Source organism: Salarias fasciatus, chromosome 15, assembly GCF_902148845.1.
Source record: "Salarias fasciatus chromosome 15, fSalaFa1.1, whole genome shotgun sequence".
NCBI classification, from domain to species: Eukaryota; Metazoa; Chordata; class Actinopteri; order Blenniiformes; family Blenniidae; genus Salarias; species Salarias fasciatus.
Window position 1 is genome coordinate 11,574,196 of NC_043759.1, and position 19,301 is coordinate 11,593,496.

A 19,301-nucleotide genomic window follows, 5' to 3' on the forward strand; every position below is an offset into this window, starting at 1 on the left:
TGCTCATCACTGCCAACATGCAGTATGTTAAAAATAGCTCACGTTAGCATTATGAAGCATTTATGGTGCTTGAAAGTAGAACAAGTCTGGAGCAACCATGAAGCATGGGTTACTATTCGATCAACTGTAATACGGTTTAAAAGACTTATTATAGCCAAATTCCAACAATCAAACCATTTACATCTTTGTAAGATGGAAACAACATTTTCACTTTTTAAAAAATACAAAGAGGCCAAAGTCATTTACAACTGCAACAGGTGAACTATCAAACATGTCCACTAATCACGAGTTCAGAATTGATGTAGTAGCTGCTGTGAAACTCTACAACTCTTTGACTTGAGCTACACTGCTTTTCCAGAGCAGGAAAACATGGCTGCTAAATAACATTTCCTCTGAGGTATACAGTACGTATATACAGTACTCAGAACTAAATAATTTGCTTTAATTACGCACTATTCCTTGAACATTAAGCTGGAAAAAGTCCACTGTATGTGCACTGTGACTGAGTACTGCTGCAACCAGGCTACCTTCTTGTGCTCCCATTTTTCCAGAGTGGCGCTGATGTTTTGGGGCCGGTGAGCCTCGTTCAAGGTCTCTCTGAGTGCAGGCTGGTTCTGTTCATCACCAAACGATGCTACTAGTCTGGACAGAGCGCCAAAGATAGATGAGGCTTGCTCTTTGAAGCGAACACTTTCCTGTTAAAAGAAGAAAGGGGAGCAGAGAGGAGATCTCTCTGTATTGTCACACAGTAAATGGAACAGTAACATGTTTTGATACGCTTCCACGGGAAAACCACATCAACACTGTTGACAGGAAATGTACAAGGATACACAAACTGTATCAAATTGAAAGTGATAGCTGTCATTGTATACCACAAAATAAGAAGGACATAGCTACTAAATTTCTTGACATAAAGGTAAAAAGGTAAAACTCATTTAAATTACACTATGTGACTTTCAAAGTCATTCCTTGCTGTGTGTCTATTTCAACACCTGTCTGTGCATGACAATATTTTTACAGAGATCACAGTAAACAGCTGTAACAATAAGCAGCTGACAGCTGATTTCTTCGTTCACCTTTGCGAGGTGTGGCATGACGACGTCTTCCTCTCCAAAGATGAAGGGTGTCTTGCTGCACAGGTGGACACTGTAGCCTTGAGCAGCGTTGATGGGAACGCGCATCACATGCCGCCTATTCAGGACCGAAAAGTGACATCAGTATCCTGAAAACAAGCATTTAATGCATGTTTGTCGCACAGTATCGATTACTCTCAAACAGCTTTTTACTTCTTTATACTTCTTTCTGCAATAGGCTCAGCTCAGTTGGAAGATAAAGTTGTATATTAGATGGAACAGTTTTTGGAGGTGAGAAGAGAAACATCTTGACATTAGGCACATAAAATGTGGAGAACAGGGGCATCAATCCACTCCGTATCCCCGATCCTTAATCTTTTTAGTAGTAGAAGCCAAAAAAAGGGATAACAAATGGAAAAGAAGATACACTCCAGTGAATAGAATTCTCTTTTCTGCCCCCTAAATCTCCTATATTTCTGTCAAGTGGGTCAAACAGTCAGAAAGGCAGTAGATTAATGTCTCCTCTGCCAAATGTCAAGCTGAGTTCATGGGGTCTGGTCGAGCACGGGAGAGTGGAACCCCACATCCTTGGCTCCATTAGCTTTACATAATTAAACCATCACAGCCTCACTAGATGGATGAGCACTGAGCTGAAACTGAGCTATCGCTAAATACAGCCACACAAAAGGAAAATGCATGGGAGTTAGAAAAAGAAGAAGAGCAGAAAAAAAGAAGATGGGGCAAGAAAAAGGCAATATATGACAGGAAAATTATGGCTAAAACTGAGGAAATGTTTAAAAGTCATAGATTTGCTCTGAAATGTAATTTGAAAAAACGCCAATATCAGCAGAGAGAATTCAGATGAAACATCAAAACATCTTTTGAAAGTTATGCTCTCTAAAGGCGTGGACATATCAGCTTCTATGACTTGGAGAAAGAGGACTACAGGGCACATGAGCATGCTAGGCTGAGCGCCATGTGTGTGACGACGGCTCAGTGGTAATTTTACAGCTGCATACCTGCACCTGACCCCGTAAACTAGGCCTTCTGCTTCTAGGCCAAGTCACATCCAACAATAGAGAGTGGGACAGATGCTTTCTGCTGTTTTTCCACTCTGAGCTCGTCAGATGTCCTCTGTTCACTTTAATCATAGCTTTAAGTGGATTTCTGCATGGCTGTGAAAACCACAAGAGTGTCACTTGTACATTTCCTTCATTTCCTTCTCTACACCGAAACCTCCCGAGAGCACTGTGCAAAAAAGGCACACATTTTTAGAACGGGTCCTCATGATGGGAATTAGGTGCAGCTTACGGTAATTTCAGGTCATGAGAGGTAAACGTGAATGTGGATGAATAATCCCTTAAAATGGGTCAAATATCATCAAAGATATATATTGTTGTTGCATAAAAGTATCATAAATTTGTATCATTAATTGGACAGCACCTGTAAGAAATTAGAAAATTTCAAATGTGATTAGAAAGGTTCCTTTTTTCCGATTGGATAACATCAAATAAAACCTCAGAAGGTGTTTCTCTAAGTATGTTCATGTCATAGATATGGATCATAACATGTTATGGACATACTATTGCAGTTTCTATATGCTTTTATTTTTGATTGAAACACCTCACGTGTCTCAGTATTAGCCAGTGCAGTCCTACCCTGAGGGGAAGCTGAGCACAGCTGCCTTTGAGGAGGTGGTCGTGATGGTGAGAAGTGGCAGATTATACTGCAGATCTGTCCAGGAGTGCGGCACAACGTGAAGAACTGCAGACCTCGGGGCTGCTGGCATTTTCTTTTCTATGAAAAATGTAAAGGGGGGGGGGGAAAAAAAACCGCATTAAAAACATCTTATATATTACAAATATATTGTATAGGCTATCTAAACTATAAATAATTTATTGCATGCAGGTGTGTAATACCCTCTGGTGGACCAGAGATCAGGCTGGAGAAGCTGACGAGGATCCGGGAAGGTTGCAGGCCATCCACACACAAATAGTAAGTACCTCTCACCTCTACACACTACCGCAGGAAAAAGAACACACATGGACACGGACCTCAGTTATCAGCATGAAGGCAGACAATGACAGGAGCAGTGAGAGAGGTGAGAGGCAGGAAGCCTCGGGGTGCAGCGGCAGATAAACTGATATCAGGCTGACTTGGAGCAAAAGAAGAAGGGAAATCCACAAGATGGAAACAAAAAATGAAGTGGAGGGGGGGTAAAAAGAGAATGCAAGATGAGAAATGAGACGAGACAGCAAAGAAGGAAGCGAGTCAAAGGAATAAGTGAAGTAGCACCTGGATCGGGGAGATGTCGCTAGTGGGATCTGTCATGTAGAAAAGGCAGCAGGTAACACAAAACAGCGCAAGACGGAAGGAGTGAAAAAAACATTCTGGTCTGGAATAATAAGCAGAGCCGAGGCCGCTCTGCATGCAGGCGTGTAAACACAGCTCTTCCCACATATGATCTGAGGCTGAGAGCACCAAAAGTGGCGTTTCCGTCCACAATATCACATTTTTTACTTCACAGATGAGAGATGAGTTTCGCTCAAAACAAATCCTGTAATCGCTCCAAAGCATGTAACAAGATTGGCACCAAATATTGTACTGATTTTCCTTAGTTTTCTTTGTTAAGCTTTAAAAAAGGGACTCCAGTTTTTTTTTTGTTTTGTTTTTTTTAAGGAAAATTCAACATGACAACTGTAACTCCCAAACCACATGCAACTGCAAAAGACATTGCATCAGCTGTGAACGCAACTCAACCTGGCTTCACTGTGAGTTGTTGCTGAGTATGCTGAAATAACACAAACATTTTGAGTATTTGAGTTGGGAAGAAGTTACAGCAGTGTGTTTCATTTGCAGAATGGAGCTTTATCCCGACCGTCATAGCAACTGGCACAAAGTCGCAATAATTTGTTGAATACAGAAAAATTTTAGTCATTTTGAAAAACCTCGGTTTATGTCACTTAGAATGTGAGAGCGAATGTGTATGTGTGCCTTTCTGTAAGAATTGCCACAAGCCTCTAAAACTGTACACTTGGTTAGTTTCTACAGTAGATTGATGCCACAACTGATATATGAACCTCGGTCACTTACGCTGAATCCATGGTGCCACCAGGAGGAACTTAAATTAAGAGGCACTGATGTTATGACTCCATTTCTGACATTTTATTCTCAGAAAAATGTATTTTTGTTTAGGAATTTCCAAATCCTCTGGATTTGTAGTGAAGCCTTGCATCATGTGTAATCACCCTGTATCACTGAACTGCTGACACCAAAGCTACAGTATCTGAGTGTGAAGGATGATACAAAATTTAATGACCAGGAGGGAAAGGAAAGCTGGAAAAGGACCAAAAATGAAATTCAGGGAAACTAGATGTTGGCTTCCCCACTTACATTCATTGATATTTTGAAAGTGAGATCAAGAGTAATTTGTGCCACATTTCTTCAAACGGGTTTTACAGTTTCAATTACATGGCGCCGTCCAAATTGTGTTAGGTGTGTCATATATCCGTGGCAAAGACTCTGAGTGAAGAGCCCGAGGTCAGTCATCATCACGTGGTCCAATACTTTGGTTTTATCTAGTCGGTTGGATGAACAGGATTTTGCTGGTGAGTGCAGTAAAACATACTTGTCCATTAAAAACTCTGTGTGCATGCATATGTCTTTAAGTACTTCGGGGCTTGCCACAGCAGGAGATCCAGTGGTGAGAGCAGACAGCGATGCAGTGGAGCTGACACTTTCTGTAGTTTCAGACAGCACGGTGCTCTGCACGCAAAAACAGCTGAGTTACCCGAAATCCATTTGGTACAGTTAGCATATATGAATCAAAGCACAAATACAGTAAATTGCATGGAAAAATAAGCTCAAGGCTCATGATTACCGTCTGCAGCCACTGAGCCTGCAATAACTGACTTGTGTGTGTGTCTGTGTGATAATTAGTACCTTAAAATGTAATTTCTTGATGTGATGCTGGTACGTCTGTGGTTTATGGAATACTAAAAGAGTCCTAAAAGGAAAACAAAAGAACGGTTACAATGAGTAAAACGACAATTAGCAACAGTTCTGTAATTTTACTAAAGCTGTTACTGATCATTTGTCTGATACGATGTTCCTGAAGTGTATATTCATCTTCACGCTCGTTCATATTGAAACACGTTCTTGTTTGGGTGTTCACGTGTCCTACTGAAAGCATTTCGCAAAGTCGTCCAGGTCAATCCACGTCTTCTGCAGAATGGGTTTGGCAACATGTGAGGACTCCTCAGTACAACTGTCGTTCATTTCACTTTTGCGCCCATCTGGAAAAAAGGAAGAGGTTTCATTCAAAGTGAGGAAATCCTTTATTCCAAAAAATATCAACTCAAAAATACAAAACAAAGAAAAGTACTGGTACTTTCATTTTATTAGATCACTTGAACTGCATCTCAGAAAAACAGGCTAATACGCAGATAAATTAATTTGTTGGTAAAATAGAAATAAAAGATACATTTTGTTTGATAATTGGGGCAAAATGTTCTTTTCATCCATTGTAGATCCCTGTGTTGGATTTGGTGTTATCAAGCTGACAGATCGGATTATTTAGTATTGATCATTATTGAAAATTTCCAGCATCTTAAAGAAGGGTGTTTGTGGTTATCAGTTTGAGTATCATCTGAGTTGACTGGTGCTTTTCATAGCTTACTGAAAGGAAAATGGATATGGTTCTATCTGTGAAATGTTCCATTTCAAAATGGTGTAGAAACTGCTTTTTCCTCTTGTGAGTCATACCAAGTTATCCTAGCCTCAAATCATTATCTTAAACACAGTGAGCTGAATTGGCCAAACTCCCACATAATGGCATAGTGTAAGCACACATGCACATCCATACTCCCACTCACTGACTCCCACAATTTTGTAGCATGCAGCGCAAAGTCATGAACATGCCCACAGAGGCTCTCTCCACCCCAAAACACACACACACACGCGCACACACACAAACACACACACACAAACAGTCTGCCCCCAAGCTCTACTTAAAGCGAGCGTCTGATCAAAAACCCGAGGTGGCGAGGGCCAGTGTCTTTGCTGCTGAGCAATGGTGGTCTGCTAACACAAACTGCAGGTGTTACTAAGCAACTAAACGAGGGCAGAGAGAAGGCAGGGAATTGGCCGGTTGTCACAAGGCATAATTTCAGCCCTATCTTCTGTGAAGTGTCTTGGCCGAGCGACAGGGGCTTGGAGAAAAACCGGGCGAGAAATGCAAAATACCTGTCATCATGTAAATTGGGCTACGCTGCACAGATGTTGCTCAAGCCAACAAATAATCAAGACCTTCCCGAGATTTGTCAGATTTGCCAGTTAAACAAAAATAACGGGCATCTGCTTAATTTGGTAGTATAATATCTGGCCTTGGGTAATCGGTCTTGTGTATAAGATGGCTCAGACCTTGTTCAGCATGAATTAGGAGCAGCATCAGAAAGACACAGCTTTTACCATTGGAGATGTCATCGCTGTCCTTCTTCTTGTCCTCTGCAATAACCTAAAGGGATGAGAGAGAGAGAGAGAGAGAGAGAGAGAGACAGACAGAGGGAGAGAGTTACAGAGGCATGAACTGTGAGTTGCTGACAGAGTAACACTGTCAGAGATACGCCTCCACCCTCTAGTGATTCCATGCCAGCTGTGGTGCCGCGCTATCCTCATGCAGCACCGAGACACAGTTTTAATGTGACAAGGGCTGCTCCTCCCCTGCTAAAAACACCACCAGGGAATACCAGCTCTAATTTACTTCAACTGTCAGTTACAGATGAGGAGTTATTATGTTGTTTAGCGTGCTATTTCTCTTAGTGGGGAATTACTCAACAGCTCCGATTTCATGCTCATCCACCCAGCGCAATAAAGAAATATAGCTAATGAGTTATTAGCACATCTTTCACAATCCGGTCTTCTGTTTCGGCGTGATTGGAGATACTGTGGTTAGGAAAGCTGCTGCCGTAGCTGGAAGCGGAAAACAGAAGCTAACTGGAAAAAAATGTTTCCGAAAAAAAGGAGTCGTGTAACTTCAAAGCAACTGAAAGTAAAAAAAATGAGTCAGCGTGTGTGTATGTGTGTGTGTTGGTGAGCGAGAGACAGTTTTTGTGAGTCACCACTTATTTGAATAAGTACCCAGAGACCCAGACAGACAAAAAGAGGCCCTGTGATTGGGAGGAATACTTGACCTCTCCCACTACAAAAACACTTTCCTGCAGCAAAACCGCACTGTGTACGAGTGTGTGTGTGTGTGTGTGTTTAACAAGCAAGCACACGACTTTGAGCCAAACTTTCAGACGAGCATGGTACATCCTGTCTACTCAACACACACCTTTTTATTGGTCTGGTTTTCTTATGGTAATACAGAAGGAGGACGCACACAGAAGGACTTTACACACAAGGCTCCTGGGATTTCTAGGTGCTGCATGCACAAGTGAACACAGAGGGGCTGAGAATCCTACTTTATACTTCTACTCACAGAAACATTGCACAGTGTTTGCATCGACAGCCTTCTGGAAATTTCTGGAAAGTGGTGAGCTGATTTTGCGATTAAGCACATTCCAGGCCTTCGAGGCCGTTGACGGTATTATGTGCACCATGTGACAACACCTTTTTCTGCCCTGGGAGCAAGGGACAGAGGCTGATTTTGTTACTCGGGGGGGGGGGGGGGGGTCGGCGGTCGTCCCAGAGGGAGGGGTCAAAACAGCGAGAGCCCTTTTCACTGGATCTGTAGCACGTGACCACGCTGCCATGTGCTGGTGAAAAAGCGGGAACATGGACTCAGTATAAATGTGGCACACATGAGACACACACAAGCACACACACACACACACACACAAAACGACACATCGAATTAGCATGTCCACACTGCCCTAACCCAGGCACTCTATAACTGGTCACAGTTACACAAGAGGGCGATTAAGATTAACTCTATTTTTTCTCTGTATGCTAGGAGTGAAGTGTAATAATGAAGCCCCCCAGGAGACGCAGACACTGATGGCTCACCATCTAATTGCACTGCTTTTTTCATCAGCGCAGTACACGACCTCTCCCTGTTTGAAACCCACGCACCCTGCTCACTGCCACCACACACAGGAGAGTCGCTTTGCCCATCTTCCTCTTTCTTGCTCTGCTTTTATCTCTCCCTGTCCAGCTGCTACTTTCTTTCCATTTTTTTTTTTCCAGTTCCCTTTCCTTTTCAGTCGGAGTGTGCACTAATTCCCTTTCTCAGTCTTTGTGCCTGTCTCTGTGTGTCTCTTAAATATTGTTACTCTGAACCCCGCTCCCTGCCGCTTCCATTTTCAAGCTGGTTTTCTCTTTAGTGCCGATGTGTCCCCAGTCAGTGGTGGCCTGGCTGGGAGACAGCAGAAGTGACTTTGAGACCGGGGGACGGCTGCCTTGCTGTCACTGACACAGAGCTGCTCTGATGAGCCTTCAACTGCATGCTCAGAGTATAGAAAAGGGGCAGGGAACCAGACAAGGAAGCAATGACGTCAACAAATGAGTCAGGAAACGCGTTTTGGCAGACGGATGCTATTTTGCTTTTTCAAAAATTTGCATCATGCAAGACGTCGGATACACAAACACTCTACAAAATCAGTACCTCAGTCTTTTCACTGGTGTTCGGTGATTCAGTGGTGTGTTCGACTTTATCGGGTTCAAGGCCCTCTTCGCATTCAGCCTCTTCTTTCTCAGTAATGGACACCAAAGTGGATGTGGCAGAGCTCTTCCTCTGAGCGTTCTGCTTGGCCTCTCTGACACGGAGACATATAAACATGCCACACATTACATTACATGCAAATGCGGCAGCATGCATCATGCTATAATCATGACATCCCGACATACAGCTCATCACATGGACGCCACGTCTTTCACACTCTAGTGAGTCATGCATGTCATATTAAAGACATCAACACTATTCCAACCATTAAGTAATTCGTTTTTTGAACCAAAGCAAGGAGAAATGGATTACTTTAGCTAGCAACATCTGAATTAAAACTACAAAAGTTAGAGTACAATTAGAAACAAATATAAGTGCAATGTTAGAGGTGTAGTGAAAAGAGGAGATGGAGAGTAAAACAAGAGATAAACAAGAATTAATTCATGACAATTCCTAAATTTAAACTTTTTTCGTTGCTTCCTTTCCTCCATCGAGGTTACAGCACAGGTTACTCATTAATTATTGAAGAGCATAAAACAGAACACATAAAAAATTAACATTATTTAGGTTTGAATTTTCAGATTACTTCAGTGCACGCACATCTCTGTGATTGAGTTGCTGTTGCTCTTGAAACAGTCGAAGAGAAACGGGCTGGCAACCTCAATGAACTCCTCTGGCTTTGTCAAAGGGATCTCTACAAAAAGAGAACAGAAAGAAAAACCTCTCCACATCACGCCAGCTCTGTTTTCTCATACTTTGAATTCTTGCTGCATTTTCAGTTTTTTTTTTTTCACCCAGAGATCAGCTGATGTCAGATATCCATGAGCCATCAGCTATTTTCATAACTGAAATATTGTAGCTACCCTCCTCCTATTTTCATTTCAGTATTGTATGCGCTCTCTATTGCAGTTTCTAAATCTCTTACAATAACATTCACTTTTCATTTTGGTTGTATTTATTTGATATTCCCCTTGGGACTATCACTGCACGACATCTCCCCTGCATTCCACCCTTGGTTCCACCCACCCCCAACCCCAAATATATTTTTCCCTCACTACATTTTTAAAAATATATTTTTTTTTTATCTACTGCTCCTTTCGCCGTTTCTCACTTACTCTGAGGTTCAGAAGTGACCACTTTCTTTTTCTGCTGACGGATGAGTTGCCACTGGGGCACAGGCGGAGGTTGAGGTGGAGCCTGCAGCTGGCACGAGCGAGTTCTAGTCAACAGGACGACATGGCTGTGCAGCAAGGAGAGACCATACCGACGGAGATTTTCTGAGGAATTAGCCTGCAACAACACATTTACAAATCAATAAGAACAAAAGCAGATAAAAAAAAAAAAAAGTGTGCAAGTGTGTATACAGTATATCACAAGTGAGTCAGGAGCAACAGTGTGAAGAAATACCATTCGGCCAAACCCGGAGGAATTCTTATGCTGTGGAAAACAGTGATAGCTGGCACACACCGCTACCTCTGGGCCACCTGAGAAACACATGCAGAGAAACATAAACAGGTGCAGGTGACTGTACATATACAGGCACACACACGCACACACACAAAGTGTTGCATGCAACAACTGTGGGTCTCGCACATCATCGCAACACATTCTATTAAAGTAGACATTAATTCATACTTTCTATATGTGAGTAGGTGTAGGAAAAGAGGTGTGGCTGACAATGGAAATGTGAATCTGCGATTGTCTCCACAGGTATAAATAAGACAAGAAGGATATATCTTGGCTACACAATAGTTCTTTCTATATAGTGTAGAGTATGCTGTATAAGAGCACATGGGCCAGGAGACATGGAAAATCAATTTGAAAGGCCGTGGTGAAGAGAGATGAGAGCACCACTAGTGCTAATATAAACCGAATCCATTAAAAATTGAGCATTGAAGTGGTTCTCACACTGCCGAGTGATTTATACATTTGAATTTATGCATTTCAATGGAACAAAGATGAGCGCCAAAACAGTGAGGAGGAACGACTGCATGTTTTTATTTGCACGTGTGTAACGGAGCACAATGTAAGTATCTCTGTAAAGCCCAAAAAAGCTGTGCAAAGCAGTGCCGCTGGCATGTGCACGATATTATTTTATGGCAATATTAACTGGAGATAAAGCGAGCATGTGGGTGTATTTAAAAATAATGGAAAAACAGATTTAATTCAGGCGCAAGATGATTTCTCTGTAAGCTAAATGTTGACCTGATGCAAACATTACTTTGCAGAATGTAAATCTGGTAAAAATAAATAATGCTGATTTAGCAAAACATGAACAGTATGCTGAAACTGCCCCAGCTTCAAAAACATAATTCCCCCCCCCCCCCAACACTACTACTTAGACCTGAAGCGACTTCAAGCCACGTTCACCTCACTGAGGACACGTTTCAATCCTGCTTTTATCAGATAAACACACTTGACTTGGGAGGCTCTTCTGCCCTGGGGGTGCACCAAATAATTCACCCTTCGACTGCTCCCTCTGCTGGTTTATTCATGTTCCACTATGCACACATTAACCCTCCCTGCACTCCATAATACATGAGCGGGGAGAAAAACAGGAAGTGATGCTTCAACTAACAGGAAAGAAGCAGCTTTTCACCGGCTGGATCATATCATCATTTATATATTTTGCAACACAGCACAATAGTAACTTTTGGCTTGTAATATCCTGAAACCAACCTCATGTGATGGTTACAGTGGTTTATTTCTGCCATGCAAGAAGAGAAAGCTATCATTGATAAGAGCGATTTTCTGTTAGACAATGAAATATTCATTGTCATCCTCAATGTTTGAATTATAGATGCAGAGGGAGTGAAATCTAGTTCTAAAAAATATATATACACACTTCCCTTGTATATCCATGCATGTGTTTCAAAAATAAAGACACTGCATATCAACGCAATTCTAAAATCACCTGCAAATAAATCTGCTGAGGTGCATACTAATGACCGCAGCAATGGATGATTGATTCAATTGACTCACTCAATTAAATGTGCAAACAGAGAGCACAATTAGAAGGTTTGTGTGTGTGTGTGCGTAAATACTTGTATATACATAACTGCCCGTCTTTCTGGGGCTCTGCATTATTGTGCAACAATCAATGGAACAGCTTGAACCTCTATTTTTCTCTGGTTGCTGCAGCGGACTCTGATCGTCACTCAGGGTGGAATCTCTCCCCTCCGCTGAGTTTGCAGTCTCAGGCTTCGTCTCTGGCGAATCCTCATCCGAATGGGAGAACTCAGGAATGGTGTCTCGTAAGAAATTCCACATTCTCTTGGAGTATACCGACCTGAGAGAAGATGAATGAGAGTAATGCTAGTCTATCAATACAAGAGATGGCTGAAGTTTCATTATATTCACTTTTCAGTTTGTGATTATTGGCATTTAAAAGTCAGGATTCAGGTTTAATGTTCAGTTCACCACTTCTGGCGAGTTGTGCCTCTGAGAGTTTACCAGAATCACACGCAGCTGCTATTACCAACAATCTGTATACTAACACATCCATGAAACATCTAAAAATAAACTAGACACGAAGAGCCCTCAGCCACAGAGATGGCAGACTTTGTGCTTTTGGAGCAGATGAAGCAAACAATAACTGTTGTGAGGTGTTTGTGCCGTGTCTCATAAAACAGTCTAAACCCAAACATCCTGACTTTTTGGATATTTTGATAGACTTTCCAGGTGATTCACAAACAACAACTTACCAGTTGTCCAGTTTAATAAGAATACCTCTTTCCAGCTGTAACCTCATTACTGTTCATACACTGGCAAGCTGAGATTTGCTGCTGTCCAGAGAATTAATTCCCTTTTCTATATCCATCTCCTCATTTACTCCTGTTGCCCACAAACCTAAATGATCTCAAGCTTACTATTACCAGATGGATCTGCATCATATTCAGTTATTTTTATGAAATATCTCACATTCTGCATCTGATGTTTGTCCACGGTGTCGTAACATCTTTTACCCCATCTTTATATGAACATTGTTTAGATGCTATATTCTGATTTTCATTCACAGCACTTTGGACCAATCTCTTTGGAAATGTGGTTTTACTCAAAGAAAATATGTACAGAACAAAAACTAACAGAGGCAGACGTCATAAAAGAAGAATCAGCAAGTGATAGCCTTACTTTATTGGAGTGATTTCTGGGATCCAGCTGGTAAGCGCATGGATGAAGGTGAACTCGCTCATCTCCTCACAGACTTCTGACACGCCACTGAGAAAAAAAGAAGAACTTTTTCTTATTTCTTCCATTCTTTTCTTAATCCAAAACTCAACTTATTTTCAGTATGTGAAATATGTCTGATCTCGATATTCAAAGGTCAGACAAAAAGATTTGGATGTTTACAGACTGTCTGGGAAACCTTTAAATGATTCAGGGAGTATGTGACACAGTGCATGTGTATTTTTCACACACTAACAAATGGCTCCAGCTGGTCTCACTTACACGCTCTTTGAATCCTGCTGCCCGACTCCCCAGTCTATACTCATATGCTGCATATATAACTAAAATCAATATAGTTTGATGGGTATTTCCACATTTCATTACTACTACAAAAACACAGTTATGCAAGATAATTACAAAAAAAGAGAGAAACAGTTGTAGTAGACTTATGAACAAAGTTTAGTACAAAGAACTCTCACTATGACTTATAAATGATTTACAAAAGAAAGCCTCTTTTGTATCCTGAATGAAATATTTATAATTCAACCTTCTGAGGACACTGGAATTCCCCCCTTTATCACACGCTAGGCTGCTCCATCACAGACATGAACATTGTCATCAAATTCAATACAGCCCCGGGACAGACATTAGGTCAGGTAAAGGTTCAGCCCAGAATTCAGGCAATAGTATCAAACTACAAGCTGTTTCAGTGACGCAAGGTCAGCATACAGTGTTACTATTAAGTGCCCATTTGCACATGGTATGTTTTTTCAGTTAATTACCTATAGCTGCTAACTAAACTTGGATTTAGGGTCTAATGCAAAAACTGTTTAACTCCTTTCTGAGCCACTAAGATGCTTACAGAGTTTTTGTTTCAATGTATAGAAACTCACTTTGCATTGGCAACCTTAATCAGAGCTTTAGCCAGCAGCATGGGCCACAGCTCTGACTGGCAGGGGGAGGCAGGGAGGAGCAGGTTGTCCTCTTTATCAAATGGCATCAAGTCATCCACCGTTATTTTCCTCCAGCAACCCTGAAAGTAAAAAACAAGAAGGGAAGAGACAAAAAGTAACCGACAAATGTGAACATTTGGTTTTATTACTTTGACAGATGTACTCACAATACAGCAAAATACGAAGACGTTCAAGAAATCTGTTACTGATTTTTTTGTTAGAATCTGTATAATTGTCATGAGGTTACATTTAACACAAATATGTCAGTGGGGAAAAAGCAAGGAACGACCTTGGTTTTTGAGTCAACCTGTGATATTCTATTATTACTACTCAATCAGGCAAAGGAGAGTCAGCACCTCACTATTTATTTGATAAAATTCAGCTTAAAAAACATTCTTATACTGCATTTACAATAACCTGTAGTAATTTCTTCTTCTTTTTTTTTTTAAAAAAGGAAGTATCTTTGAACCTCTCAGGCTCAGCTCACCGTTTAATGTCAGACGTTGCAGAAACACGCTCAGACAATATCATGAGCTCATTTGACCTTCATAGCGGCTTCATAGACTTCAAGTCTGTGAAGAAATTAATAGGACCCTCGTATCTCTTTTTTTTTTATATACTTTACTACAATGCAATATTTCAGTTTCCAGGCTTATGATTGTCCTGTGATACATTTTGACACTTTTTCTCTCAGTAGGATCTGCATCACTGATCACAAAACAGTTTATACAAATAATTGGAGTCATTCCATTTACTTATATGGTATCCTAAAGAGAGCCCAATCTAAATAAAAGGCAAGGAACTGTTTGGATAACTGGCGTGGATGTGTGTGTGGGTGATGATCCGTCTCTTGGCGTTAGCCCTGTGATGGACCGGCAACCTGAACAGCGTCCTTCCTCCTCACCTTTTCCCTCGTGTCAGCTGGAATGACACCCACTCCCGTGAACCCAGTTTCTTCAGGGGAGGTATAGATGACAAATGAATGGAAAAGGTGGGACTGACCATCACCTTAGCGTCTATGGACACACCGCCTTGCATCATCGATCTGATGCTTGAGATGTAGCGTAGCATCTTGAGTGATGTCCGAGCTTGTTATGTGTTGTCTGTCCGCCGGCCGTCGAGGAGAGTTTCACACTGCTTGTGAGGACAAGCAGCACAGGCAAGTGATAATCTGACAGCTGTGCCTTTTATTTTTATCGATCTGAAATCTGGGCAATAACACTACCACCTCTTCCATTTCTCTTTTTTTTTTTTCTTTTTACTGTCAAATTGTCGCCCCACGGACAGACCTAAGGTGTTTGCAGATGGGGTAAATCTCAGGGCAGAGTTTCAGGATTATGATGAACAGCAAGAAAATGAGGATCAGATGAATATTTACATCAGCAGGCAGGAGTAGAGTACGGTAGTTAAAAAAAAAGTAAAACCATCAAAAATCAGATGATAGCCAGAAAAGGGAGTTGAATAAAAGCAACAACAGGCAAGCAAATCTGAAAGGGGGTGGGGTGCTGCTTAATGCCATCTCAACAACCATCTGCTAGCGTGCTACGCTTGGCACGGCGAGCGCTGCCTACAACCGTGTCATGCTTGTTTGTCAAGGCAAGAGTCACAGTGTCGGAAAACTCCCATCACTTTCACCTCTTCTTCTTCGTCACTCTCTTTCTGACCTAAGTAGATGTCAAAGAAAGCCGTTTCCTTGGTGAGGAGAGTTAGTGATGTAGTGTTCAGTGCTTAGTGATTTGTGGCCAACAACGATCATGGGGAATATAGCAGGAGGCTATTTCAGCAAAACCACAAATAAAACTTTAAATCAAGGCTAAACATTCCTAAAGTTCTCATAATCAGTAGTCAAAATGTATGGCGTTGTACAGCATGAGGTCCTCACAAAGCTGTACTCTTCAGGTTTTTATAAAATGTAGCTATCCAACTTTTCTTTTGCAGCTATCCAGCCTTTTCTTTCTGAGAAGCGGCTGACTAGTGTTAAGCCTTATCTATTTATCTGGCAATGTGTGAAGCCCAGTCACTTTTGGCACAGCAGTGAGACTGATTGATTTGAGCTCTGAGAGGATAAGGCTCTCTCGTCCCTTCCCCCCTTCCAGCTCTAAGTCTATTCCCATTCCGCTCTCATCTGGTGTAGCCTATGGGGTCTGGTGAAAAATGGAAGGCAATTTTCAGCAATCCAACTGTGCTCTTAAAACTGTGCGATTACTTAAGTGGCATCACGATACAGAGATGGAAGAATTAGGGGGTTCCCTAGCGTGCTCCATGCTCTGCATTTCAGCTGGCCAAAAAGGCACGTTATTGATAAAGTGAAGCCACAATACCTCCTGTAGTTACAGGAGCACGGCGACAAACACAGCTTGAGGATGCTTGGGTGTGTTTCAATCTGTTAAGTCTGCTCACAAAACCAATAAATATGTGGACAGTATGAAGGACAAAAACAGCAACTCAGGCTGCAGATCTATAGGCGTTGTCTGACTGCATCCACAGCAAACCAGAAAGGAAATGCCATGAATGGTTTCAAGGACACAGCAGTAAACTCATATTTGATAGTATCTTCAGTGGTTTGAAAAGCAAAAAGGCAGCCATTATAATAATTACCTTCAACAGTGACACACTAAGTATCACGATGGACCAATGTAACTGTGACTTTCTGCTGCCTGACTTCTCTTCTTTCCCACCACCAAGCTAAAAATCACCAATAAATAAATAAAGGAGTGAAAAAAAATACTAAATAAGGCCAGGGACATGTGGACATGCTGTGTTTTATGGAGTTTTGTTTGCACTATGAGACGCCTTCCAGAGGACCTTTTTCCATATTAAATAACTGTTATCAGACTATCACACTTTTTTTCTTTGAATTGTGATGAATCACATCTCGCTTCCATTTACACTGAAGCGACAAAAAAAAAAAAATAAATAAATAAAAAATTCAGACTTTGGATATTTGGAGTTATATTTGAGTGTGTGTGTGGCTTACCATCCAGTAAAGTTTGACCACATATTTTCCAAAGCTATTGTAAAGTGGCACATGGCCTTCCACCACTTTACACAGAGAGTAGATGTGTTCCCAAGGTTTCCAGCCATCTTGAGCTGAAGATCCATGGTTAGAAAGCATCCAGACAATATGGATCTCACTTATGAGCCATCGCATCAGCTTAGTGGAGCAGGGAGGAGAGGAGAGAAGAGATGGAAAAATAATTCCAAGACTTGATATATTCAAATCTCTGGAAGGTGAATCATCACATAAAATCAATACGGAGTCGTATCAACCCCCCCCCCCCCCCCTCCCCAAATTCATGTCTGTCAATCAAACATGACTCTGTTGACATTTTAATTGGACTACCAGGCGTCTAATCAATACCAGCTAAAGGCAGTGCAAAGTAGAGTACAAATGCTCAAAACTAACCTCACTGCAAATCAGGTGCTTGTTGGGAGACACCAGATCAAAGGATATTTGATTTTCAACAACAGTGAGATCCTAGAAGGAAGCACAATCGTTTTGTTTAATGCGGGCACTTTCACCTCGGTCTCTACATAAGCGCAGCGGAAACACAAGCAGGAAATTATTCCACAGTGTAATGTAGAAAGCATGCATAATCTACTAAATATAACTGTACAATTGACCTACATGATGCCTCTTGACTCACCCTCTCTGTGACACTCCCAAGACTGTGTCTGCCATGAATATTTGAGTACCAAGTTAATAGACTCAACCATGTTACTAATTAAACATGAATTAATGGGTCAGGGACGACAAATTGACTGCACAAAAAGGAGCTTCATTTGCAGCTGAAATCACAAACCATTTCTGGGAATATATTTGAACTTGCAGGCTGAAGAGATCAATACTTAGTTCTGAAGCATTAAGAGAAATAATTCAGGCAATTTACTAAAAGGCAGCATGGAATATGACAAATATTAATTATACAAAAAAAAAAAACAGGAAGCTTTGAGTAATGCACAATACCTCACTGACTAAAGTGTAACAAAGGAGTGGAGTGATGCAATTAAAACTTCGTGGAAGGGGAGCAGAAAGTAATTTCTTAGCTACATTTCACACAGTTTAAAAAAACAAAGATCCTTCTATTTTTCTAAATCTTTAGCTTATACAAATATGAAGATAATTGACCAAGGAGGGCAAAAGCAACATAAAAAGATAAAATACAGTCACACACACACACATTCCTGGACATATTATAGAGCAATCATTTGAAACCAGCTCATGTGTCATGGTAACAGAAAAAGAAACATTTGGCACATGATGTTCTTTTTTCAACAAAAGATATCAGGGTTTTTTTTTTTTAAACAGCATGAAGGTTACCTTGTCAACAATATAGTCTGCTGGACGCTTCCAGGAGTGCACTTTTAGAGATGAAGGCAGCGAAATCTGACCTTCAGGATCTTCAAAAAATCGCTGCACATAAGAGACAATCATATTATCAAAACAGTAGGTTTGAATCCTCTTGTGAAGGTCAAATACTCTATAGGAAGATACCATGACTGCATTCAAAATATCCCATTTTCGTATTATGAAAATTTATTTACAGGCGTCTTTTTCTGGCCAGCTCCTTTCTTGGAGTCCCACTTCTCCTTGTCGATCTGTGCATCATTCCACTCAGGCCAGACGGAGAACCTGGATCTCTCTTCACCTCCCAAATTCTCGGAGGAAATGGAAACCAGGGATGCTCCTCTGAAATTGTTAGCAGATTCACTTGATTTGACTTTAACTCACCAAATATGACAGAGTGTTTACATTTTCACTTCGGGTGCTATTAAGCTAACAGCTAACAGCTGTTCTTCATTAACACTAATTGTTTCGAAACAAAAAAAAAAAAACAAACTCACTCCGTCTGTCGTTCTGAGAGTGACACTTTGCTGGAAGAAGGCTCCTTTTTCTTCGCATCTGTTTTGGGCATTGTATCTGACGTGATTCCAGGAAGAATTTATCAATCAAGAGATAAACGAACACGCGCGCAGTTCCGACTCTATAAAGTTTAGGCGTTGCTAGGCAACCAAGCTTTCGCGTGGGCGCGGTCTGGCGCTGTTGCATCACCTGTTGCTATGGGGGGGGGGAGAGGAGCAGGTTCTCCTCCACAAACACAGCTGTGGTCCTAGAGAGGGCTGCCGCTGCACTGCCTGTCTGCAATGTTCAGCGTCTCACAGAGCCTCGTGCTGACACACATAGTTTGAGCAGTAAGACTCACAATGCGCTGCACAGTGTAATGAGTGGACTGCAAGGTGTGAAAGGAAGTTGTAGTAAGTCCTGTACAAACTGGACACATGCCCCCACTGCATTCTTTGTTTGCCCCTAACAATCTGGTAGGTGTGTGGAAGAGAACAAGCCCTGCTGGTGAGAGCACAACGTCTGATGACTATCACACTGTCATTGAGTGGAGTCACATGCCTGGCCTTCTTCTTTTCTGTACCCACACACACACACACACA

General features: G+C 41.5%; 1 protein-coding gene across 1 annotated transcript in view; it reads right to left on the reverse strand.

Annotated features, from left to right (window-relative positions):
- The window catches only part of adgb (androglobin), a 31,754-nt gene extending 12,982 nt beyond the window's left edge, over nt 1-18,772 (reverse strand). The window contains exons 1-20 of the mRNA XM_030110807.1: nt 18,702-18,772; nt 18,402-18,546; nt 18,178-18,270; nt 17,263-17,334; nt 16,834-17,010; nt 13,797-13,936; nt 12,868-12,954; nt 11,853-12,025; nt 10,144-10,220; nt 9,852-10,026; nt 9,337-9,430; nt 8,680-8,830; nt 6,435-6,588; nt 5,257-5,368; nt 5,016-5,079; nt 4,746-4,838; nt 2,993-3,092; nt 2,732-2,870; nt 1,077-1,191; nt 528-695 (exon numbers count right to left, since the gene is read on the reverse strand). Of these exons, the coding sequence (XP_029966667.1) occupies nt 528-695; nt 1,077-1,191; nt 2,732-2,870; nt 2,993-3,092; nt 4,746-4,838; nt 5,016-5,079; nt 5,257-5,368; nt 6,435-6,588; nt 8,680-8,830; nt 9,337-9,430; nt 9,852-10,026; nt 10,144-10,220; nt 11,853-12,025; nt 12,868-12,954; nt 13,797-13,936; nt 16,834-17,010; nt 17,263-17,334; nt 18,178-18,270; nt 18,402-18,546; nt 18,702-18,772 (2,400 nt within the window). The remainder of the gene's footprint in view (nt 1-527; nt 696-1,076; nt 1,192-2,731; nt 2,871-2,992; nt 3,093-4,745; nt 4,839-5,015; nt 5,080-5,256; nt 5,369-6,434; nt 6,589-8,679; nt 8,831-9,336; nt 9,431-9,851; nt 10,027-10,143; nt 10,221-11,852; nt 12,026-12,867; nt 12,955-13,796; nt 13,937-16,833; nt 17,011-17,262; nt 17,335-18,177; nt 18,271-18,401; nt 18,547-18,701) is intronic.
- Between the last annotated feature and the right edge of the window lie 529 nt (nt 18,773-19,301).